This window comes from Hyposmocoma kahamanoa, unplaced genomic scaffold (assembly GCF_003589595.1).
Source record: "Hyposmocoma kahamanoa isolate Upper Pololo Valley unplaced genomic scaffold, ASM358959v1 99879, whole genome shotgun sequence".
Taxonomy (NCBI): domain Eukaryota; kingdom Metazoa; phylum Arthropoda; class Insecta; order Lepidoptera; family Cosmopterigidae; genus Hyposmocoma; species Hyposmocoma kahamanoa.
In genome coordinates, this window is record NW_020656077.1 from 5,005,189 (window position 1) to 5,031,941 (window position 26,753).

The 26,753-nt window shown below is 35.4% G+C and overlaps 1 protein-coding gene across 2 annotated transcripts in view; it reads left to right on the forward strand.

Annotated features, from left to right (window-relative positions):
- LOC113239517 (DE-cadherin) overlaps window positions 1-26,753 on the forward strand; it is a 280,147-nt gene that overhangs the window by 182,046 nt on the left and 71,348 nt on the right. For both annotated transcript variants that reach the window (XM_026476556.1, XM_026476557.1), the window contains exons 2-9: window positions 8,902-8,975; window positions 10,441-10,545; window positions 12,333-12,458; window positions 12,672-12,821; window positions 17,210-17,395; window positions 18,604-18,806; window positions 22,976-23,153; window positions 24,730-25,222. In XM_026476556.1, coding sequence (XP_026332341.1) covers window positions 8,902-8,975; window positions 10,441-10,545; window positions 12,333-12,458; window positions 12,672-12,821; window positions 17,210-17,395; window positions 18,604-18,806; window positions 22,976-23,153; window positions 24,730-25,222 — 1,515 coding nt within the window. The remainder of the gene's footprint in view (window positions 1-8,901; window positions 8,976-10,440; window positions 10,546-12,332; window positions 12,459-12,671; window positions 12,822-17,209; window positions 17,396-18,603; window positions 18,807-22,975; window positions 23,154-24,729; window positions 25,223-26,753) is intronic.

Here is a 26,753-nt window from a genome sequence, read left to right on the forward strand (position 1 = left end):
TCTGCTCTGCTCTGCTCTGCTCTGCTCTGCTCTGCTCTGCTCTGCTCCGCTCCGCTCCACTCTGTTCTGTTCTGTTCTGTTCTATTCTACTCTAAATTGCACCCTGCTTCTTTCAAGGCGTCCTGTAATACCAAGATGTTTGGTAGAATCATAGGAAGACTGCGATATCTCAGACCTGGCAAAGCACATGGTCCATATGGTCTTAGACCTGACAAATAATGTATGAGTTATAACATTTTTCTAAAGAACTCTGGCTTTTGTGCGTAGTCTATAGAGTCACTTAGTTGTCCCGTCGTGACACTGGCGTAAAGGTGACGTAAAGGTGATAAAGAGGCTTTTAAACCTAGTCACATCAAGGCGGTGTAACATAAGGTATCCCGGAGGAAATAGGAAATATGTGCACATAATACTGATGGCATCAGTGTTGCCAGGGTCTTTGAGTCGAAAATTACATTTGTATATCTGGAAAGTGACATTTTTGCAGCAAAACTTACATCATGGGTATCTTTAAAATCAAAGTCTAATAACAATATATATACGTTGTCCTAAAAAAAATAGGTGGCATTGGTAGATTTGAGATTGTTTGCGCCATCTCTGAGTTACCATGACTGATTTGGATGCGTTCGTAAAGTATTTACAATTTTCAACAATAAATATAGTTGAATTTTAAAATATCTCATCAATCAAAAAGTTACCAAAATTGTCGTAAATATAAAAGTTACTCACAGGAGCGGGTCTAAAGTTACGAAAAATGTAAAAAATGTAGGTAACGATCTAGCAACACTTTATGGCATGGAGATTAATAAATAATGCGATCGGACGATTTCGATCGACCATGGACGGTCCTTTAATCGGTTTATCGGTCAAGTTTATGAAATAATAATTCGTTGGCATTTCAATATGGTCACACGTTACGGTCGAGGAAGACAAATCCTGTCAATCTGAACTTTATTAAAATATTTCAACAATAGTAGCGCTACCAATCATATCAAAGGAATTTATTTAAAATAGAAACCAGATTACTATATCAGAATGTACATATTTTGAAATCAGTGAACACAGGATATCTAAAAACAGTAAATAACGCAAAATAAAAAAGGGAAACCCTGTGTCGCGGGTGCAATGGACACACACATTGACAACCACAAATTACACCCAAACTCACGAGAGAAATAAATGTAGGCCATACAAATATTTATCCTGGCCCGGGAATACCTGGGACCTCTGTGTGGCAGTGCGGCATGGTAACCGTTCGGCCACAGAGGCAGTATTCCGGATACATTTATGTAAACTTTCAAGATTTTCACGCATTAATTTTAATTCAAAATCGGGATTTAATCGTGTATACAACATATTTCATTCACATCGACGTTTCAGACGTGTCGCAACGTCCATGATCTCGAAGGGACTCAATACGACTGCAGCACTTTGCTGGTGAAATTACAGGCACATGAGACTTGTCAACTTATGTCTCAGGGTGCCGGGCGTAGTGGTAGTGCCCTCATATCTTTGCGATTTTAAGCTCTGAGTGGCACTGTAACTGATATGGACAGACGTGTAGCTTACCGTCACGCGCATGACTTGTTTTCGTCACTTGATATTACAAAAAAAACGTCCGTAATGACGAGGTAAAAGGTACATTTTATATACGATTAAGTCCCGAGTATTCCGAATATAATAAAGTTACAAAAAGAAACGAAGATATTGATTCTATTAATGTATATTATGATGTTTTACTATTATGATAAAAACTCCTACGCCCCGACAAGGCTCAAACCCGCGACCACGGGATAAGCTACAAGGTCGAGTTATCAAGTCAACAAAATTCTTCTTTGTGTCTCTTATAGTTCTTGCACTGAAATTTTCAGCTTTCGACGCCGCCGCCGTCTTAGCTTGTTGTTTATAACTATTAATAACAAATATTGACGCCTTCGGATCAATTATACCAATGGTATATGTGGCATTAACCAGTTCCATTTATACCTGAAATGGTATAGGTGGCACTAGTTTATCCCAGTTATATATACCATTGGATAATAAATAGTGGTATAAATGATACTTACCTACAACCTGCATACCTTTACAGGTATAAATGGGACAGTTAAGTACCATTTATACCATTATTTAAAATCCAATGGTAAACTGGGATAAACTAGTGTCACCTACACCATTACAGGTATAAATGGGACAGGTTAGTACCACTTACACCATTAATAGTATAAATGGTCCGAAGGCAGATCGAACACAGAAAAATTTCTTCGATCTGACAGGAGTCTAACCTGTGTTTGTTATGCCAACCTAGGGCAACCGCTCTACCATTAAACTGATAAAAAGTTTGTTGTGAAATTTATGTTGCTCAATTTTAGCTCTGTAGTTGGTAGTGTTTATAATTAAAAAACAGAGAAGCATCGACATAGTTTGCGGAACGTGCCCGCACTTGAATATTCAAATTGGCTCGACACAATCACCTCCTCGTGGGCTTAGACTCCCTCGGGTGACCAAAGGAAGCCCCACAAAGGCCGGGAGTAAAAAAGCACCTACCTCTAGGTTCCGGTGTCAGGCACACGCCACTCGATGTAATGCGCTTGTCCTGTTCTAAATAGAAAAGTACCTACAGTTTATTTTGCCATGGCCATTGTTTGCATTTTGCTTAGTTTTTAAAATATTTATCTTTAATGCTGGAAAATTGTGTGGTTCGTGTTCCTAATTTTGTTATTGTCAGACAGGTTTGATAAGTTTTGGGATAGTTACAAAATATGTGACATAAAGTAGTATAGCGCAAGCTACCCCAATAACAACGAAGAGCCGTTCATGGATTTTGCTAGTATAATTTTGCGTTTTACTTCATGCCTAGTTATCAATATATATATTTATATATTTTTAGATGTCGGGAATAAAAAAAATTGTAAAACATTGTGTTTTAGAATAGATGCAAGAATACAACGCAATTGATTCAGCTCGAGCATAGATTAGGTAACGTTTCATTTTAAGCATAAATGAATGTTTACCAACCTGAAGTATTGGCATATTGGTTATTTTATATTACTAAATACTGGTAACTAGTAGTACTAGTAAATAATCAATTACACGGTAATGCCATAAACACTTTTACAAAAATATTTAGACAGTATTTAAATTGGAGTTAGCGAAAGTTGCAAAGGAACGTTTTGACAAGAGACCTCTTGCCAATGTCAATGTCACATTTATATTGAAAACAGTGTAACCATTTGTGGCAGATTTCTGTCATTTGGGCAGATTTAATTTTTATTATTTTTCATTGCTGCAGAACACGATAAGTTCTATTAAATGTGGCAGAGTTTGGCAGATTTGGGAAGATCTTTATTATAGGAAATGAAACTATTTTTCCGGATTTAAATCGCGTATATTTGTTTTTTCCCACAAACCGACGTTTCGGGCCCTTTACAGGTCACGGTTGACTGAGGTGGTACAGTCTTCAACCAGTTATGTCTAATATTGATGCAAACCACCCTATTTTTTCACTATAGTTACAATTAGTTTGAAAAAACAAATATACGCGATTATAAAAATAAAATAAAATAGTTTCATTTCCTATGCGTAACAATCGCGAAAACCTAAGAACTCGATAAGATCTTTATTATTTTTGGTAACAAACCGAAAATTTCTTGTTTTCTGCTACTACGAACTAACACCTGAAGAGAAATACAGGACAATATTATAAATATAACCTATATCATCTTTATAACCCCAGCTTCTACAGCCTATAATCAATTAGCTCTTTTGATGCTTTAATAATGAATTCCAAGTATTGATAGGTCTCATTAACGCACGTTGTCAAAAACACTGAGTCAGAAAATACACGGGAAGTCGCCATCCTTTGAATTTGGAGTACAGTCACATCTTGCAGAATCCCTAACAGATTGTTCCAGAAAATGGATCAGCCTGTTGCACGACTGCTCGCTTACTCTGAGTTACAAACAATACAATGACCGCATCTATAACGAATATAGAACGAGTTACTACGTTCCGAAAATCCTCTCTTTTGTAGGTGTCTCCAACAAAACATGAAAAATGGAAACTTGAGCTATGCTGACGATTTGTTTTAATGGGAAATAAGACTATTTTATATTTGTTTTTCAGACAAACCAACGTTCTGGGCTGTTTGCAGGTCCCGTGTGGTCACAGCTTTTTCATTTTATGATTTTTCTCTAACAGTTAACGCGCACACATGATGTATTTGCGCTAGATATTATACGTTGCCATCCTTTAAAATGTAAATGGTTATTATTCTGTAGGCAAAAGAGCATAGGTGGACAGGACACTTTGTTTGACATCACTACCATAAACGGCAGCGTGAGACGGGTCGCGAGTTCTTAAATGTCACATGTACAAGCTATCAGTTTGCAGCTATTATCAGAAGCCTTTGAGGCCCTAATAAGGTTCGTGTTGCAGATACATTAATTCTCCCCTGGCCTCACAATGGCCGTACAAATTGGCCTCAGAGGATGTCCTGTAGCTCAACTTTATACGCTCGTAATATGTAGCTGAAGTGGAGTAACATTTTCTAGACATGATTTTCAATGTATTGTCTACTATCTTGTTTGGTGTTTAACTCTTAAAAACCTGTCAGAAAACAAAACTTACAGGACATATTTTAAGTAATAATGTTGTCTTGAAATTATTTTAAATGTTACTTGCAACCTTTTATCAAGGTGGAATATTGAATTGGGTAACATATTTTAATCACACAAGGGCTAATTGAATGATATCCATTCGTGGACATTTTGTAATATTTGTACTGTCATTATCATCCACGTATGTTAGACAACATGACTTACGTTGCTTTGATCCCAAAGTAAATAACTAAAGCACTTGTGTTATGGAAATCGGAAACGACGATGGTACCACAAACAATACGAGGCAATATAGAAAAGTTAGTTTTCTGCACTGACCCGGGGGATCGAACACGGGACCTCAGAGATGGCGACACCATGCAAATCTGTGTGCAAGCCACTCGACCATGGGATATCGTCATATGACATAATTATTTTGCGAATAAAATTAAGCAACAATTTTGTCACGCATTCAAGCGGTAATTTGATGTTGGTTCTCCACATCAAAGCATTACGCACTTTGTCTTTGAGTCAAAGGTTGCACGTTATTTCCAATTTGTAAGATAATTGCAATCTGAATATTATCGTTTAGATAGAATCTTTTGAAACGATCAAATCGTTTAGATGTGCTTATGAACCATTAAATAGAACACTTGTTTTGTTTTCACGATAAAACTTATCTTCAGTGGTTAAAACCTTTGTGCTGCCTTACCGCGCCCTTTAGTCTGTTCTGCTTACTGTCCGACGCTTACGATACGTCCCATTTGCGAAATCTTAGAAATAACAATATGTAAAAAATAAGATCCTTCGAAGAGGATTTTTCTTGACCACTAATCTTGAAAGGAATTGCGTAATCATGTTGAGTCTATCGAAATGAATAGATAAAGTTAACTAAATGGAGATAATTTGTATTGACAATCTATTCATCTTGGAAGTTATCTGATTCTTATACTAATGGCGGGTTTATTGGAAAGAACTGTAACATCCCTATGCAATGTCACTGTCACCGTTGATCAAGCTTTGTGCGATTTACGGCAAATCGACGAAACAATCGCAGTAATGGTACAGATGCAGTATAGGTATGTAATTAATTTTAGAGCACGTTATTTATTATTGATTTAGATTTGTATTTAAGAGGTACAAGTATGTTCTATATATTTTTAAATAAGGCCCTAGCGTATTCTTATTGTATGTTCTATAATTCCATTGTTTATAAGCTTTATTGTCATTGCAATCTCTCATAAAAATACCAATATTTTTCTTTGCACATAAAGCAACAAAACAGTCCATAATTACTATTAATTACGGTAAATTATGGTTCTTAAGTTTTTGAAAAATAATAATGAAAATGAAGAATACAAATCTATATAAGAATAGCATAATATCAGTTTTTTTATACGCCCTTAAATGAATAGCGTAATTACAGGGCACCTTAAAAAGTATAGTGGCTATTACAAGTCGCGGAGGGGTAATAATTACAAGTAGCGGAGGATAAAATACATGGATAGTAATTTCTATGAAAAATTAGTGCGTGTATTAAATGTAAGGTCGCTGACCGACTTCCAGAAGTCCAAACTCAAGATCTGCAAGAGGGAAGTGGAACGCAGCATTTTGGGCTTTAAACGCATTGACCGAGTGCGCAATACTCTGGTGCTCTCGATGACTGGCATTGACGACGGTGGGGAACAAACTAGGGTCACATGGGATTGGGCGGATCGCGTTGGCCGAATGCGACCCGAGAAGTGGACGAACGTCGTCATTCGCGATGCGTGGGGCCGGCCGAGAAGGTGTTGGCTGGATTATCTCGATGAGTTTGAGGAGTGGTGGGAAATCGTCAAAGAAAGGGAGCAGTGAAGGATTTTGGGGTAGACCTTTGCTGTGCATTGGGACACAGTACGTTAATGAAAAATAACTTGTAATTAGTAACCATAGATTTAGTATATAGGTACTCATAGATTGGCAATGCAAGTGAAAGAGCGTTAGTATACACGTATGTTACAGCGAGATGGGTAGACGAGACCATTTAATAAAACGCTATGAGCCTGTATGAACCTAGGGTCAGCTGACAACGAAACAAATTTCGTTTATTTTTGAAAAATAATTGGTTTTAAAATGAAAAATAGTGTTAAACGGACGATAATGCCGGTGTAACATGTGAATCGATATTAAAGTTAAATCAGTGGATGGCGCAACACTGTTTATCTTGCACACATGCACATTATACGCACACAGATGTATTTTTGTTTTGGTCTCGTCTCCAATACTTCAGGGCCAATCTATTGGATATACTAAATCTATGTTAGTAACATTCGTAACACTTGTTAAGACAGTTTTAATGGGTTTACAAAGAAGGAGACCAAAGTACATACATCTGCCCTCCTTATGATAACTAACGTAATCGTCATTTTTAGCGATCTGGGATCGGCGACACGAAATCTACTCGGTTTTTTTATATCTATTTAGTTTCAGTGTCATTGTTAAGGCGAGGTTTTTTAACGCGAGCCTACATTTTAGGAAGTGAGGTGTGGGGAAACGCCACTCGCGTCCCGCAACTCGAGTGCTGATATTTGAAATGGATAAAATAAGAACAGGCGGAGATCATTTGACACAGATCCAACGTCGACATGCGCCCGATAGCGACTGATGGGGCAGCTGGCGGCGCGACGCGTCGTTAAGCCGGAAATTTTAAATTCTTGGGATAAATATGAATTTAATAACCACAAGGCTTCGGTTGAAAACCAAAATGTAGCAGGTTCTATGTAGTACTCAAAGAGAAATATCTCCATTAAAATTCGAACAAAATTAGATTATTGTATTCTTAAATAACTACTTTTGGCCTTAACTAACCAACCAAACACCTGTTTTAACCTGTTTTACCTGTTTTCACGATTTTATGTCCTATCATGTAATAAATTAACACATCCTTAGGGTTATCGTATCGTATTTTTTCGACAAAATTAGTGACACTCTTTATTTTATTACGTTTCGATTTGCATGGACAACACAAGAACAAACAAAAAGGAAAATGTTTAAAAATTACAATTTTTTTAATGCCGTTTGTAACGAATTAAGAGGGAGCAGAGGAAAAATTCCTAATCTTCAATTTGATTTTAGAGGGGTATATCCACTTTAAAGTTAAAAATAAAATACTGTATGAGTAACTACACGATATATTCAAGCATAGACATTAATCAGAAACATAAAACAATAAAGTTTCCCCGATAGATAAAAATCACGAAACGACCTCTAATTTTCACATTTTTTCGATTCATCCTCGAAATGCTACAGGTTATTAGGACAAAAATTAGATAATTAATTATATTTATGCATGATCGAGAACTGTCGCATGTCACGCGAACTTCAGGCATATAATATATTTGTTTCACAAATTTGGGCGGAGCCAACGTCAAAACTTTTTTGGTATGCTCCTCCCTCTTAAGCAAAATCAACGTAATCGGCATTTTTATTAGCAAAAACACTTTAGGTGCCAATATCTCGATAGTTACAGAGATGAAAATGCGTTTGTTAAGACAAGGAGCCCTCGTTACTTCCCGGTACATCTCGCAAGTTCTCGGGGAATATATATTTGTCAAAATAATACAAGGTGACGATGATTTAGCCATAGATTCAACTCATTTATTGTGTGTTAATAGCTTCCTTAATAATAACACATATTGGCAGTATAACTCAGTCACAAGATTGAAGTTAAAGTTCCACTTGAATAGGTCTTCGGGTGATATATTACGATCATTTCGTGTGGGTATGTTATTTGAGATAAATGTGTGGGGTGATCACGAAGAGCCCTTTATAAGACCGTGCTTCGCATAATGCGTGTATATTTTAGTTTATATTGGATTAAACAGGTTACTAAATATGGGTGGGTGTACTTGCTTTAGCAGTGTGATTTTGGTTAGTTAAATATTGACAATTGAAGAATCGATTGATGATTGATGAAAAAAAATGATTACTGTAAACAGAAAATTGATAATAGTATATTAAAAATAAAAAATGAGACTTAATGATGATACGAAACAGCACCATGGCTAATATTACTTGTGCGACTACCATTTTTACAATTCAGAGTAGCGAAAGAAAGCATTTTTTCACGATTATCGAGGTTTTGCGTGAGATAATTGACACGACCATAACTTAATTAGCGTAAATGGCGGACTGACATCTAGTATGCGGAACTCCGCGTACTGTTGGCACGCGTACCACTCCCACTGAGCACATCTTCTATATTTATTGTCCTGTGGTTAAATATATTTGTCCTATTTACAATGGTTTAATTTCGTTGTTTATTTGGCAGACGACTCATGGCCAGAACCCCAGACCACGGCTCGTACCCGGCTGCGACATTCCCGCCATCTGGACAACCAACCTGTGAGTATCTCAGCATCTTATCACTTTATCTCCATCCCGTCATCCAACGCATCTCTTTTCTGACTCCATGGAATCTTATTCAAGGCTTTTATGTCCATGCATGCATATTTTTTATGTATACCGTTTACGTATGGCATTTTATCTATTTTATTTAGGCAGTAATTTAGGTTAAATATTAACCCGATTTATTTCTCTATCCGAATGCATGGGGGTTATGGTTAATACTGGTAACACGTACAATTTAACTTAACTGGCTTAGATTAAATTTGAGTGACAATTTTTGTACCTTCTAAAGATATCATTGACCCTGTGTTTTAATCATCCTCTAAGGTTTTTATGGCATTACGTTGATGTTTCGTATCCTTTTGACAGTCTAATTCTGTATTGTTTATTTATTCTGTTTGCAGATTTATTTCTGTCCCGTCACCAAATTTCAAACTTTCTTAATATGACCTTCTTTATGACACTAACCAAAAACTTTATCCATATAGCGTACAAGGAAAGAACATGGGAAAATCCTAAAAGGAAAATCAAAAAAAAAGAAAGTATGTATACCTATGCATGCCGTAATAAATAAGTTTTAATATACACACATATATATATAAATAAAATAATATTACTTATTCACTGTGCATCAGTGCAAATAAAGCATATTCTATAGGAAATTCTAAATTAGAAACTATAAAATCATGGTAGAGGTGTTGTGTAGATTTTAAGACTTTCGTGGTTATTCACTAAATGATTATCACTAGTATCAGGTTTCTTATCACGGTATGACTTCTTTTTTTTTTTTGAAAGAAGAAGTCATACCGTGGTAAGAAACCTGATACTAGTGATAATCATTTAGAGGTGTTGTGGTTTTTAGTGGCAAAATTATCACCAGCAATCCTTAAAAAAAATAGCACAGCTACGCTCATACCAGTCTGTTACAATTAGACCTTACTAGCTATTTTCTAGTTATTTTCAATTAAGAAGTGATTACTCGAAACTTGCACATGGCAATAGTGATTTATTTTAAACATATTTAGAAAATTTACATAAAAAGTTTTAAAAGTAAAGGCCATTTTATTGAGCTAGGCCGGAAACGTTCAGATTCCATTTTAATTTAATACCTTTAATACGCACCCTGCAGCGGACGCAAAAACGTATGAGCGAGATGTTTTAGTAGATATAATTATGCTTCAATAATATATTTTTTTCACATTTAAGTTTATCCATTTCGTTATTTTTAGTAACAAGTCATGAGCACTTCAAGCTTGACACTTTTTCTACCATTTTTATCGTAAGAGGCACAGAGTTGGATTTGAAATTTGATCTGTACTTGACCTTGTATTTATTTATTACAAAGCGCCTTATTTTCTTATTGCGGTTTTCCAATAAATCCGTCGATAATTTTCATTTTGATTTAATTTCAATTTATCGTTGCTATAATTTTGATTTAGTACCATAACCTATTTATTTTCAGGCTAAACTTGAGGTGAAAGACAATCACAAGCCGATTTTTAAGGACTGCGCGAAATACCACCCGAGCGTAAAAGAAGAACAACCCATTGGAACCTACGTTATGACAGTAAGTTGCATTTTACTTTTCGTTTTAATTTTTTGAAATATTTTTTCCTGCAATCAGCCAGATATAGACACGGCGATAGAAATATTTACCGTAACCTACCTCCCTCAAGAGATCGAACACAGTAAGGAAATAACTCGAGCACCTTAAACGTTTATCGTTAAAACAACGGGCGCGCGCCCGTGAGTGAGTTTGAGTGTGAGGTTACTCACGAGATTTTTGAGCTTTTTGCGATTGTAACAAAATTTCGATTCTAATTTCGTCTAGTCTCGTCGCATTGTGTTCAGAGTCCTGACTGTAAATTTGTATACATTCAAACTTAACTACCGTGTTTACGTTAAGATTTTTATTTAGTTCTTAATTATATATTTATGAGGTTTAAAGTAAAATGTTAACGCAAACGCGATAGTTAAGTTTACATCTTTGAAAACTTACCAGATACGTGCATTTGAAACGTAATTTGAGATTTAGCGGGTGTATATTAAATAATATTTCAGGATACTACATTCGAATATAAAAATAATACTTAATCATATTAATGTGAAGGGGTATAATATATAAAAAATAAAATATATTATTTGATCTGTGAATATGATCGACATTGTCAATAACAGCATCTATCGCACTCGAAGTACTGTCGCAAATTAAAATATTGTGGAATTGAGAAAAAACGATTTGAACATTTAAAAAATACGGAATGTAACTAATGTATATATTCTCATTTACAAATGGATAGTTAAGTATTATGTGTAAATAAAAATAGTCACATTATTGGAAGTAAGGTCCATTTAGTACTTTTTTGTTGATTTTTCAAATTGTGTTACATACAAATATTTTGGAAGGAGAAACTATTATTCCCGATCTAAATAGCGTCTATTCGTTTTTCGAACAAACCGGAAAGCTTTGTTTGATGAATATAGTAACGTGACTTACATTCGAAAAAAATAGTTTTCCTTTCCAATCGCGAAAACGTAACAGAAAATATATACATATAAAAGTATACGTCGGAATGACGATGAGTTTTATTTTTTAAATTTAGAGCAATTTTAGTAAACAATTTGCAGTAAGACCATTAATTCACTTTTACTGATAAATTGTTATAATTGAAATAAAAACAATAGCTGTTTCGCACCTTTTCCTCGTAAGGTGTGAATGTGATTGATCAGCATGAAGTTAACTTACAATTTATTTGCTAGATTGAATAAATTGGGTATATAATGTAATATCACAGTAATATACAATAAATAGAGATTCCTTTTTCAAAATTATAGAAACGCATTCTTTTGTTTTTTACTCTGTGCCACTAAAAGTATACAATTTAAGTTGAGTATCAAAACAAATAATTATCTTCAATAAAAGTTGTGAACGTTTTTTTGATTTTAATAGAAAGTAGATTGTTTTTCTGAAAGTAATTATTTAAATAGATTTACTTTTCTTTTTTTAGACATGTAGTATGTAGGTGTTCATTAAGGTAGTATAACTCTATTGTGGTGATAAGATTCTTTTTTTTCTACAATCTGTCCGTGCAACTAGCAAACAGCCTATGTAGCAATTTGTAAGGGCCATTCAAAAATGGTTTTGCGAACCATATGTAAAGGAAGTTATTCAGTAATCATTATCATGAGTAGAGTTACTTCCATACTTCTTTATTTTTTATTTATTTTTGTACACATTTTTTTATTGCGTACGTATCGTACTATCAGTGCCAAGGTTCTTTTACATTTTAAGTTCGTTTATATTGTGCTTTTTTATTATTTTTACATTTGATTACATTCTATACAATTTCACAGGTTGAGGCTGTGGATCGAGATCCACCAGATAGAGGAGGTTCAATCACTTACAATTTTATCTCCACATTTAATGAAAAGGAACGATTCAAGGTGGATCCCGTTACCGGGATAATTACAACTGTCGACGTGAGTATTACAACAATTACGCCTTGTTATGTAAACGCGTTCCGTATATTATACTTTTTTTATTTATTACAAAAACTGTAAACATTCTTTGTTGCAGTGATCATACTCAAACTTGCAATGCATCTCAAACTTACAATCTTTACAGTGAAGTATTGTACATGTGTATTTTCTTATAAGCCCTAAGTAATATGAATTGCAATTATATTTTAACAGATTTTCGATCACGATGAACCCGCCCGTGAAAAGGAGGTGTACATCACTGTCCGCGCCACCGATAACGGCCAACCAGAGCTCGACGACGCCTGCACTATAAAGATTAAAATAGAAGACATCAATGACAACCAACCTGTCTTCGACAAAGTAGTTAGTATTCTTATCAATATCAATAATTTTATTGATTTTATAATTTTATTGGCGCTGAATATATATCATTCGGGCTTTTGTTATTTTTATATAATACTACGTTTTAGTCTATGACCACGCTTTAGGAACGATCATGGGAATTTGTTTGAAGTTTCAAGGAACATAGAAGTATTAAACAGCGACAGACATCGACATTAGAGCCTAATAGACGGCACATGCAAGGTGAACACTTACTGTCAACACGTTACACTAATATGTCTTACTTAAGACACCGCGCGTACACGGGCGTTGACTCAAATCGCGGAGAATTGTGACCTGTGAATGTATCTGTGTTTCTACTACAATAAAATACTTTAAAGCATAAACTTGCTCCGTGTGCGATAAGATGGTGTGGCATTAGTAGCCAAAAATCTGATCTCAAAAATGACGGCATAACTTTTCATAGGTAATTAATTTCAGTAACATAGTTGATGACAACAAATTATTTAGAGCTCAACTTAGACTGGCTATTGTTCGTGACGAAAGTAGCTCCGGTAGATGCATTTTATCAGTGCGTCCTTTTCTTTCAAGTGTAAATTATAAGTCGTTGTCTTTTCTTTTTTTTTCTATTATTGGCACATCTGACACTAGTCAGACAACACTAGTTATATACTACTTAATTTGTAAATTATAAAGTAGTGAGAATTAACAGTAGTGAATAAGAAAATTAGACAAAACTTTGCAATTTAATTCAAATAATGCTAATATGAAAAGTGCAATGTTTATTCATTATACCACTCGGCTTTTCTGTGGAAGTTTGTTTTTAATTAATTTGTAACACGTGTTTTTCTTAAATTTTACATGGGTGTATATTTTACAAATGTGCATAAAATTATCTAATGTCGATGGCGATAGACAACGGTACATAGATGCGTCTCTTTATAGTAATTGGGTTGCCAGTGAAACCTGGCAATTTTGAATAAAGAATTTTTTAACACATAATCTCATTAAAAAGTGCAAAAAACCGACCTCGAAAGAAATGACATCTATTTGCCAAGTTTTATTGAAATCGGTTACCGGTAAGTCTGTGAAACCGGATTAAACCTAGTTTGCCATCCTTAGAGATGGAATATTTTCTTCAAATTTAAATGGGACCACTACTGAGGTACCCTCTAAGAGTCATCAAAATCAGTTCAAAAATGTGTTTATCGCGTAAGATACATACAATAACAAAAAACAATACGAATTGAGAAACTCCTGCTTTTTTCGAAGTCGGTTAAAAATGAGAGCTGATGATTCTTTCAGTTCAAGAAGATCACAGCAGATTAGTGATTTGATGCATGTATTTAATTATTAATATTCAAAGTCGCGTTCATTCAAGTTAATTTTAAATTATAATGAACGATCACTTTGAGTACCACAGGGGATTTTGGTTCAGTCCGCAGGTGAAGGGACCTATCCATCGGTTTTGAGTCTGTGCACATCGCTCCCTCAATAGCAAAATGACATAATTCGTAATGTGTAATTTTTGGGTAATTGGCACAATAAATAAAATAGAATAACTATGATACTATGTAAAATTAATATATTGCTCTAGTAGTCTTAGTACAGGAAATTCTGTAGTTTGAGAGGTTATTGGCGGAGTTGTCTGGCTATGATGTACAGTTCAACTAATCTGACACTTTTTATATCCGTATTTGATTTGGTATTAAGTTCAAACGTGTAAGCGTCCTCACAGACGATCCCCACTTTCTTTTGTTACCGCACGGAGTTGTTACCATTAGAGATATATATTTTAAATAGGCTTTTTTTGTACGGAAATAAAATCTGATCAAAATTGTGGGTCATGATTTATTGTGTTACTAATATAGTCATGCGAAATTGTTGGTAAATAAATTGAAATGAAAACAAGACAACAATAAAGTACATCATTTTGAATTAAAATTATTATATATGATAAATGTAATAATTGCTAGACATGGGAATCTGTATTCGGGTGCATTCGGAAATAAAAAGATTGATTTAGAAATATTAAGAAAATAGTTGTACGGTACGGAAAAGACTGACTGAGTAATAGTAGGAAAGAAGTTTGTACGGAAAAGATTGATTGAGAAAAATATTAGGAAAAATGTTGTACAGTACGGTGTCATTGAGTCTACTTTGTCAACGTCTTAAAAATTACTTTTCAACATTTAGTTACTTTATATTTGAGGGTGCGATGATGTATGGACCAACACCTATGTTATCAAAGGGAAAATCACAACGTTTTCTGCTATGTGGGGCGTACTGAAAGTTCCTGGAACTGGCCACTTGTAAAAGAAACTAAAAATAAACAAATACGAAATTTGAAAAAAGAATTTTCTGTGAGTAGGTTATTTTTTACTTTATGAGACTGTCATTTGTTATTTTCATTGTGGTGTCGTTTTCAAAACTGTAAGTCACTATTACAATGAATTTCATTCGTAAAAATTTTAGGTCCATGATTTTTACGATTTTCGATGTGGCTTAAGTCAACAAGATAGTTGTCAGAGACTTCAATTGGCATTTGGTGATGAAACCTTAAGTCGTAGCTTCGTGTATTCGTGGTTCAGTGAATTTATATGTGGACGTCATCATCTCCATGACGTTGTACGTGTAGGTCGGCCAGCGACTGCGGTTACCGAATTTAATATTGATACCGTACGACTGATTGAAATTGACAAAATAATTACATATCAGCAAATTCGCACTGTATTAGGCATTGGAGTGAGACAGGTGCAAAAGATATTGCATGTGCATCTTAAGGTTCGGAAACTTTGCACTCGATGGATACCACGTAATTTAACGGAATACCAGAAACGACTGCGTGTAGCGATAAAATGATAAAAAAGTTTAATGGAGAACAATCATTGGCTATATATATTATTGTGACAAGTGACGAAACTTGGATATACTTCTTTGAACCGGAAAGAAAAAGCCGATCCGGTGAATGGGTCTCTCCATTTGAAAATTCGCCGACGAAAGTTAAGAAAAGTCGGAGCATTGGTAAGAAAATGGTTGCTTCTTTCTTCGGCCAATCAGCACATTACACTACTGTAGTGCTTGAAGACCAAAGGACAGTTACTGCAGATTGGTATGTAAACACCTGCTAGCCCAGAGTGTTGGAAAAAACTCGCGAAAAGCGTCCTTAATCACGACAATGCCTCTGCGCATTCCGCTAAGGTAGCGAAAGCGTAATTGAAGGCGTCAAATGTGGAGTTGATGACCCATCCGCCATACAGCCCAGACGTTGCACCATGCGGCTTTATTTTGTTTCCAAAAATCAAAGATAAACTTAGCGGTTTCCGATTTACAGGCCCGGAAGCGGCGGTGAATGCGTTCCACGAAGCCATTGAAGAGGTCCCTACGGAAGACTGGTCCCACTGCTTTTCACAATGGTTCCAACGAATGCGTGTGTGTAAATAGGGAGGGCATATACTTTGAAAAACAATAAATCTATTATAACCATATCTAGTCATAATATCAGAATCCAGAAACTTTCAGTATGGCCTAAGTACAAGACTTGTCTAATGTTTTAACCTTTTATGACTCTGTGTTACTTCTAGGTAAAGCCATTTATAGGTCTTGATCTTGGATGGAGAAATTACAATCGAGTTCGCAGGTCTTTCTTTTTTGGATTTACGTTGTGTTCCTTCGTAATTGTGTTTAAACTCGTTTCAGGTTTTATCGTTATACTAACTATTTTAAATTTCTTTTTTTCTAGAACAAGTATGGAAAGGAAAGAAACGCATGTACCACAAACTGTCGACAGAACTATTACGTAATTTAAAAAAATAATAATATCCGATTGTTACCTACATTCTCGAAGTTTATTAGTTAGTTCATATATACAATATGCGTTCAGCAAGGACAGGATTGTTTGAATTCGATAATGAAAATTTATAACGAATTTTTTGACAATTTTTCTTTAACGCTGTCCATTGCTGATTTGTATTAAATTACCACGTATATTGCGCAACATACGTTTTTTGTTCCATTGCGTCAGACTGTGTCGGTAACAATCTAGTTTCTAATTATTTGTGGTCAGCATGCTTAATATTTTGTAGGTAGCCGCGTAGGGCCGACATCTTTCATTTCCCGCAGTAGTTTTCGCACGATTTTTTTTGCACATTTTTAAGTTGTGTGTTTTTCATTAGTTAAGCAATCTCTATACCTATGTGCATTTATCACTGGCACAATTATGATTATTTTTCGAGAATTACGCTTCGTGTTACATTGAAGCACACCGTATGATATTTTCTACTTCAGTTTTACGAAGTACACGTACTTAAGGCCTCTTTCACAGCTATTTGATGTGTGTTAAAGACCTTTATATTTATAAAGGCAATTTTTTTTTAATTTGAACTAAATATTTCTTTTCTCATATGCAGACGTATATGGAATCTGTCCCCCAAGACCTGCCTGTTGGTCGGCCGGTGATGCGCATTTCTGCCACTGACATCGATGAAGGAGATAACTCCATCGTTCGCTATCAACTGGATACCAACTCTCCTGACCAGCAGTATTTTTACATCGACAAGGATAACGGACTTATCTTCCTTAACAGGAGTATAGACGTAAGTAAATGATATACATTTACCTCAAATGGCTTTGGTTGATTCCTCACAACAGCGAAACTGTTGGAAAAAATATATAGTAAAATTGAGATTATTATTATTAATAAACTGATTAATACGGTGTGAAAACACGATAGAAAAAAATACAAAGTTACCTCGAAATTTTACAAGAAAACCGCTGTATTCAATAGGTATTTTACATATACCGACGATTTTTTTATATCAACAGGACTAAATAGAACACGTATAGTATACATTAGAATAATAACGCATAGAAACCTAGTCCGCACACGCTAAGTGAGGCAAATTGAAGCGCGCCTAAAGGGCCTACACGAGCGGGCGGGCCGTCTCAGTGCTCAAGGTCAACTTGCACTGCGAACAGATCAAGAATTTTAGCTAAAAATGACGAAATGTGCTGTAAATGAGTGTAAAAATACGCTCAGACAAACATAAAATAGATACTAACATCACATTCCACAAGGAAGTAACGCGTTTCAACTTGTATTTTTATATAAATATTCACTAAAACCGAAAATTAACCTACTACTAAAACTAGCCTACATGAATCTGATTTTTGCCTCACTTGTGACAGTTCGTTTGATATGAAACTATCATTCTATGCGTTATTATTCTAAGTAGTATAACGATATAAATTTATCAAATGGCTTCAATTTCGTTTGTAAAAAATTAAATTCTGAAATGAACCTAACGTCCATGCAGTTCAACCCAAGCAAAGTGAACCGTATTAGTACGGGTAAAATTGGAATTCACACTGAGGCCTCTTAAAACTAAAATAAAGCAATTGAAAAGTAGATTTCACAGATTTCTCATAGATGACGCTACGACTAAAAAGTCGTTGAAAAACCAAATACAAAGACACGACGCAAGCACATAGAAAAATTCCTGAGGTCCGCTGAATCGTTCCGTGGCTTAGTTGGTATAGCGTCTTGCACGGTATGCAAGAAGACGTCGGTTCGAATCCGACCGAATCGAAGGAATTTTTCGGAGTGTTCGATCTTTGTATTAATAATTATAACAAACTAGTGGAGTAATTTTACAAAAAAAAATAAAAAAAATCAATTCAATAAAAATGTAATTAATTGAAAAGTATTTATGAGATATTTCTTATTGTTACCATAAGGACTATTATTGCATCGTTTACAGCAAGAATTAGCATACACTAATATTAACAAGACAATGAATTGCAGAAACCCGCGGGCTACAAATTCCATCTGAGCGCAGTGGTGACAGATAAAGGGGAACCTCCTCTTCAAAGCTCCATGACACTGGACATCGCAGTCGTTGAGTCGAATAAAAAGCCGCCAAGTTTCACTGAGGTCCCAAGAGAACCTATCAGGCTAAAGGAGAGTTACGCCAACTTTACCCATCCCATCACCATTCTTAAAGCCCAGTAAGTATCTATAAATACTATAAATCTGCCGTGCTTACGTTAAGAACAATAAGACTGTGTTATTATAATATCCTCAGTAACATGATACTCAAAGTTCCAGTTAAGAAGTTTCGTGAGATTAATTTGCTTCATGTTCCATTTAGTCGTACAAATTTTAGAGTGAATAGTTATCTACCAAGATCTATAACATCATTTAACCAACTCAATGACGACTGTCGCATAGATCTTTTCTGTAACAGCGTTACGAATATAAAAACTATTATGACTTATTTTCAAGTGAGTGATAAAGCGATTGTTGTGTTCTCATAGATGTGTTAGTTAGTTATTTATGGTAGTGTTATTTTCTTATTTTTATATGTGGAATCTTGTAATCGGTATCTGATTATTTATATTTAGAGCCATATTGTAAAAGTAGCTGTAAGCTCCCCTCAGATAATAAAATAAAATAAAATATCGTAAATAGTATGTGTTTACTATTTACGAACTTATTTATGAACTGTATTTGGGTAATCAACTTTTATTTGTCCGACGACCAACTCATTGTGTCCCAGACAAAGTGAGACCACTAACAAGAATTCTTTATATAATTGTTTTATGTATGGTTTTCTTAAAATAAATACTGAAATAAATATATAATTAACCAACATCTTTACTAAATTATCAAAATTATCCATTATTTAATGGTTGTCCGAGTGACCCAAAACTTCGATCCATAGTATTAACGTCTGTCCTCAAGTAACTGTCGCACCATGATATTTCATACCACGAAAAACAAACAATATCCAGCGATTATTTGTAATTACATATTTAAACATTATGATTATAACTGTTGTCAAAAAACGTATCGATATTTTTTATTTTATCCATTTTAGGATTTTTTGCGTTAAGTTTTGGTCCCCATAAAATCTTACGTGGCTCAAGTCTATTGGACAACCGGTAAAACGTTCTAGCAACAATACACAGAACATAATGCTATAATGATAAACAGCTATTCTTACTAGCAAGAGAAGACACTTCATCGCCGTCTTGATTTCGGCCCAACCGTGGCATCAGTTGGCCGAGTTGTGCTCAAGAGAGTGGGTGTGTTTATTGTGTGTCCCCCGGACCACCACAAGAAATAGGTAAATAGATTGTTATATCATACTGAATTATGGTGCAACAGATTCTATTTACTCTTGGTTTCATTGTGAGAGTGATATAAAAGACACAAAACCTCACTTCTTTCTTGCTTAGGTAGCTTAAATTTCAAAAAGTCCCTTGGACAACCAAATTGGTTGTCCGTGGGACCAATTCGTGTAGTTTGATTCTTTATATAATAAAAGTACAATTTTCCTAGATTTATTTGTTTAAAACACTTGTTCTATATGATTTTTGGAATTTACTTTATAGAATGGGAATATCTGAAAAGAAGCAATCCGCGTACCAAGCATCTGCAGATGCTTGACTGCGCAAAGCTCCGAGTACTCGGAATCTGAAGAAAGCTTTTAATGTAGCGGGCAAGAAATGCAAAAGCGTGTTACATAGGGCCAAGTTCGATCATATGCAAAAGCTCCAAGCTTGCCTCTTATCCAGCAGGTAGCAAATCCTTTTGGTTCCTGGCCAAAGCGATCCAAAGTAATTTCTGTCGCCCATCTTATGCCACCTCTGCTGAGACCGGATGGCACGCTGGCCGATACTGCAGAAGAGAAGGCGAATCTCGTTGCCTCGCTCTTGGCAGAAAGTTCGCGTCTGGATGCCGCAGGGAACCTACCAACTACCTTACCTCAGGCTGACTGCACTATGGCACCAGTTCGCATACGCCAAAAAGATGTACTAGAACTCTGCGGAATCTTGACTAGAATAAAGCTAGCGGGTACAGATGGAATTCCAGCAATAGTCCTACGTAACTGTGTGTAGGCATTAGAAGCTTTAATATTTCCTTTGGACAACCAAACATGTCTGTTGGACAACCTGCCTGTCCCCATGTTTAACAATATCATTATCCTTTTTATTTTTTATAAAGCACAAAAATGTTCAGTGAGCTTTAAGAGATAAATAACACAGTATGAAAAAAAATTTGTTGTTGTTTTTTTATAATAAATAATATTCGATTTACTATTTTAGTGGATAATTTCACTGAGTGATAGGTCAATCGTTGTCCAAGAGACAGTGTTAATGGTGATATTTCTGAAGTTATATATCATACCGCTCCAACAAATATAAGAAGTTATAATCTATTACATATTTCATAAACCTGAAGTGTTGCTTTTATTTTTAAATAAAGTTTACATGATTAAAAAATTTATTCAACTAGTGATATAGGGGACAGATGCTATTGGGTGGGTTCCTTCGGATTTTTAAGTCAAAAATTATATTTTTCTGACGATATTTGCACTGCTAATCGCTGATTCCTATAAAAGAATCAAATATCTAGCGTATAAAATAATAATGTGTATTAAAATCTTCAATCAAATTAAAATTTAAAATTTCATGGACAGGACATTTAAAAGTTGATTTACCCATTTATGGAGTGGAAAAGAAGCAGCAAATTGACTGTAAAAACACACAGCTCCGGAACAAAAGTATTTTTTTATATTCTACAAACTTCAATAAGTTGTATTACTGACCATACTAACTGCATTTTTCTTAGCAATTAACTTTATTGACCCTAATAAATTCTACAGAAATGACCTGGATTCACTTGGGAATGAATTATATCCCAGATCGTATCGTAAACCGGAACTATTGTCATATTACAAAAAACATGGAATGTAAGCCGTTAAATAAATAATAATAAATAGTAATGTGATTTTTTATTATTATTATTATTATTATTATGATTGCGTTATAGGTATAATGCATGTCTACTATTAAAGTCGCTTTCACGTTTGCCGGAGGGCATGTAGTGCCGTAAGTAAAAATTTTTATGGAACTAACGAAACTGTGATGAACGTCTTTCTTCAGCTGAGAACACGCGGGATTGTCAAAAGTCACTATTTGTGCCTTTAGTTCAAGATCAGGAAAATCTGCGTTCTTCTTCCTAAAGCTTACGACATAAGGAATAGGACTGTCGGCTATACAGATGCCGCTGTAGTTCCCGATAAGCATTTTTGCAATAAACGCGTAGCGTGAATGTCACATCACCGCTTGACATTTACCGCAGCTCCTAAGCTGCGGTATCTACGTGCCTACATAATCTTCACAAAATACGCCCAAGCAAGTGTCTATTATTTATAAAATAATATAACCTTAACAAAAATAATTGAATATCAATTCAATACATATTTAAATACAGTTAATAGCCACATCTCCAGGCGGGGCTGGTAGCTGCAAAGTTACCTAACTGGGTAACGAAACAATTTCATAGATTTCTCGTAGATGGCGCTACGACTGAAAAGTCGTTTGAAAACCAAATACAAAGATCCAACAACAAGTACTTAGAAGAATTCGTGAGGTCTGCCGATTCGTTTCATGGCTTAGTTGGCATAGCGTCTGACACGGTTTGCTAGAAGATATCGGTTCGAATCCGGCCGGATCGAAGGAATTTTTTCTACGTGTTCGATTTTTGTGTTAATAAAATTATAACAAACTAGGGGAGGTAATTACTTAATACAAATTTAAATATTATAACTTTTTTTAATTTCGATGTTTCGCAGGGCCTGTTCCGAATCCGAAATGACACAGGGAGCATTTTATCTCTAGGTGTACAAGCGACATTCGATTTTCTCGGATTGGAATTAGATAATATTTCCATTTTAAATGGAAACTTTACTGCGGCACCCGTTTTCTGACAAAAATGTTGGAGTAAACGTAAAACATAAATACAAAAAATACAGTCGAATTGTGATGAAATGATACGATTGTGATGAAAACGTGCTCCTTTTATTGAAAGCGGTCAAAAGGTGACATCCATTTTTAAGCACCTCAGTACACATCTAATAACAAAGACAAAGGTTTAATAGATTTGATTTGAATTTATTAGAGACGCGATAAACACGCCCTCTGGTGACGTTTTACATTTGGGTAGTCGTTTTGTTTGTTTCTTTCATTCCTTAATTTATATAATTGTATTTAAGCTTTGTCGTCAGTAGATTAGTCTGCAGATCACGCTTACAACATTCGATGTTATAGTTCCGTTAACGCTTATTGAATCAGAACTGTTGCATCTGAATTGTACTACCCCTTTACAGATCTAACATCGAGGACGAAGACAAACTCCAGTTTGAGCTTGTAATGGGCCAAACTGAACAGACCAACAAACAGCACACTTTTGTGTTGGAGCCCGATGCAAACACCGCCTACTTGAAACTTGGCCATCGCTTGGATTATGAAAGAATAACAGATTACACCCTCACTGTGCGGGTTCTGGTAAGTAATATCTAATTTTTAAAACTAGTTTTTGCTTCCCAATGTACTGGAGGTATTACACATCTTAATTTTATTCACTTTCTGTAAAAATTGCTCAAGATGACGGTAAATTTTAGTTTGACAACCCTTCCAGTAGGTGTTATACTTTAGCGTCGCAGCTGGGGTTATTCACATTAATGGAGGTTACGAGGTTTACGAATTTAACCGACAATATCATAGTATCCGACGAAGGTATGACCGGACGAAGAAGTCGTGCGCTTGATGGTTAGCTACACCCCTGTCCATAACAGTTGCAGTGCCACTTAGAGCATTAATTCGCAAAGATCTGAGGGGTACTGCCACTGCGCCTGTCACCCTGCTACATAAGTTGACAAGTTACAAGTGCCTGTAATTTCGCAAGCGCCCTTACCCCGGAACACAGTAATGCTGACATTACTCATTGGTGGAAGAAGTAGGTGCGGTAGCAACACTTCCCTGGACGAACTCTTTCACAAAGAGCTCGACTGCTACTAAATGTCAGTACGTTGTTGATATCTCTCTATTGAAAAACACAAAAGCAGTAGACGGCAACTACACAGAAAGTACTTGGAAATCGCTCTATGAAGCCCCGTAGTCTTTGAGATTCATATTTAGCGATACGGAATACCCCGTACTATCATATTCTAATATTTAATGAGATAACATTATCCCATTAAATATTAGAATATGAGTACGGGTTATTATTTGCTCCTCAAAGAAATAATTGATCTATTGTAAATGTGCACTTATTTAAATAAACGGTGTTTTTTATGTTTTGACATATATTAATTGTTCCATCTATATTAGTTGATCTACGGATAAATTACTTCACTTGAACTGCATTCAAGGTAACACTATTATTATGTTTGAGCATACTAAATTAATATTTGGTATTCAAAAATGATGTTTGATCCACTTTTTTATCATTGGTCTTTTTTTTAACGATTAATGACATTTATAACCTGTATACCTTTTGTATAGATCTTCTAACAAATCTTGATTGCTTAGTTCCAGTTTTCGCTCAGTAGGTTAGGTTAGGTTAGTGTATGAAAAAGCAGCACAAGCTGAACGAGCGAAGCGAGCATGTCGCGGCAGCGGCCTGCGAGTGCCAAAAGCTGTTGAAAAATTGGCTTGCGTTTTGTCAGATTATATTATAATGAATATAATGTTACTACAAATATAATCAACATTTACTTAGTTCTAAAAATAAGTATCTAAATTTTATCTTTAATGCTCATTTGTCTTAGTTTTGAGGCCCAACATAAAACTATCAAAGTTAATTCATACAAGCCAAACATTTTTTGCGTAGCTCAGAACAGACTCAAATATTGATCGATTTAATTTATATTGTCTCAGAGAATGAGGATCAATCATTAAAAAAGATGACCGTTTAAATTTTTTTGCCTGCTGCATTTGAAAATTTCAAAAAATCATTTAAAAACATGCTATATTTAATTACATGATAAATTCTGTTACTGTCCATTAACATGGGTTTTAAGTGATGAAATGGATTAATATAATTGCAATTCTTTCTTAAGTGTGTCAATTGAATTCACAGAATAACTACCGCTTGGCTGCCGAAACCATAATTTACATAAAAATTGAAGATGTCAACGATAACATCCCCATCTTCAGCGAGATAAGATCAGGCACTGTGCTAGAGAATGAACCAATCGGCACGCCAGTAATGCAAGTCCGCGCAATTGACGCCGACGCCACTTCCGCAAATAACCAAGTAACATACGCACTCGAGGATCCTACAAATTCCTTCGACATAGACCCTCTGACCGGCAACATTACTACGCGGGTAATGCTTGACAGGGAAAATCGCAGTTACTACAGCGTCAAAGTCTTCGCCACAGACAACTCGGAATCTGCGCTTATCCCTAAGAGGAACAATACGGGTCAACACGTATTTTTAATCGAAATAGCGGACAAAAATGATAACCCGCCCCAATTTACCCAAGACACCTATGTGACTACAGAGGTCGCAGAGAGTGCCAACATCAACGAATTAGTCACACAGGTCGCTGCGATTGACAATGACACAGGTAATTCCCATTAATTGTTTTTCGTTGACAACGTCCACGACTTATCGTACCGCAATCCAATGCTTCCTGTTAAGTCGCGGCAATTGAGAGAGTAGCTTGTTCTTAAACTTATTAGCGAGACGTATGGGCGCGTTCTCTTTATGTCGTAACGTTTTATTTATCGTTGAACAACAGTCGCGTCTAACCTGTTCCCATATCACTACTATCTGTCGTGACTGTGTTTTGGACGATTATTTTATCGTTGAACGACTGTCGTGTCCAGCTGTTCCCACTAGATCGTGACGACAATTTATCGTTTCACGGCATACACCTTGTCGTTTGCACGGCAGAGTCGTTTGATGCACTGCAGATGCTTCTATGTTCTTTTAGAAGGCAGTAGTGTGTTTTCGCTCCCGTGTGAAATAGATGAAGATGAAATTATAATAATGTTTTACTTTTTAAAAGGCGGAAGAGGAAGCAAACGCGGAGAAGAAAGTTTTGAGTACATCCAATGTTATTAAAAATAATTCCATTAGGATTACGTTAAACGTTTATAGATGAACGGAAATGTGACGAGAGAAAATTTTCGGACTATTTAAGAATTTAGTATTTTCTAATATTGTGTATAATTAAATTTGAACAAACCTGAATTCACAACAAATATTTACTCGTAAATAGCATAAAACAAATTTGTATTTTAATAATGGGAAAATAGAGATGAATATGCTATAGGCGAAAAACATGACTCGTGAAACAATCATCACTCGCTATCGTCGGCTCACTGGGAACGACACTCGTTCGGCTCGCGAACCACGTATACTCTATGTTTTGGTAGTAGTGCACCCTCATATTAGACGCCTGTAGTTGTTACAATGGCGCGGCAGCCGCGCGGCCGGCGCGATGAAACTCGCTTGTCTGATTACTTAGCTCTGTTTGCGGCGGTAAAGTGACGTGATTGTACGCGCCATGTAGATAATATGACGTGACCTTTTTTATAGTAGTTCTTTTATTAAATACGAGTTATTATGGGCAAAAGAAGATAAGAAACCCGGACTACAAAAAAGAAAACAAATAGGCGATTTCACCGATATTACGATAATCAAAGACAAAATCCAGATAAGTTCTTTAATTACGCTAGAATGATTGTATTTGACGTTTGATTATATTTTTGAACATATCAAGCCAGAATTAGATTAGCTGCCATCGAGAACAGCACAACGCAAACCGAGGCATTTTGATCAAGTCGCGCGAGCCGCCCGCATTTTTGTGTTCACACATTTTGTATATCAAAAAAGCCATAGTGAATAACAGGGCTTACCGAAATGACGTTGACAACCACGACACTATGTAAATTACCAGTGACATTTAAGGGACTCTTTAAAAAAAAAAAATAACTCATTTCATTTAAATTTTAATGTCAACAATTTATAGGTCCAAACATTCACCGTATTGAGGTTCTAGGTTTCTAAACAACTACAAAAATCACAATCAGCTCTACTGGAGCTAATTTTTGATATTGTTAATTTATTTACATTAATTATGCAGGATATTA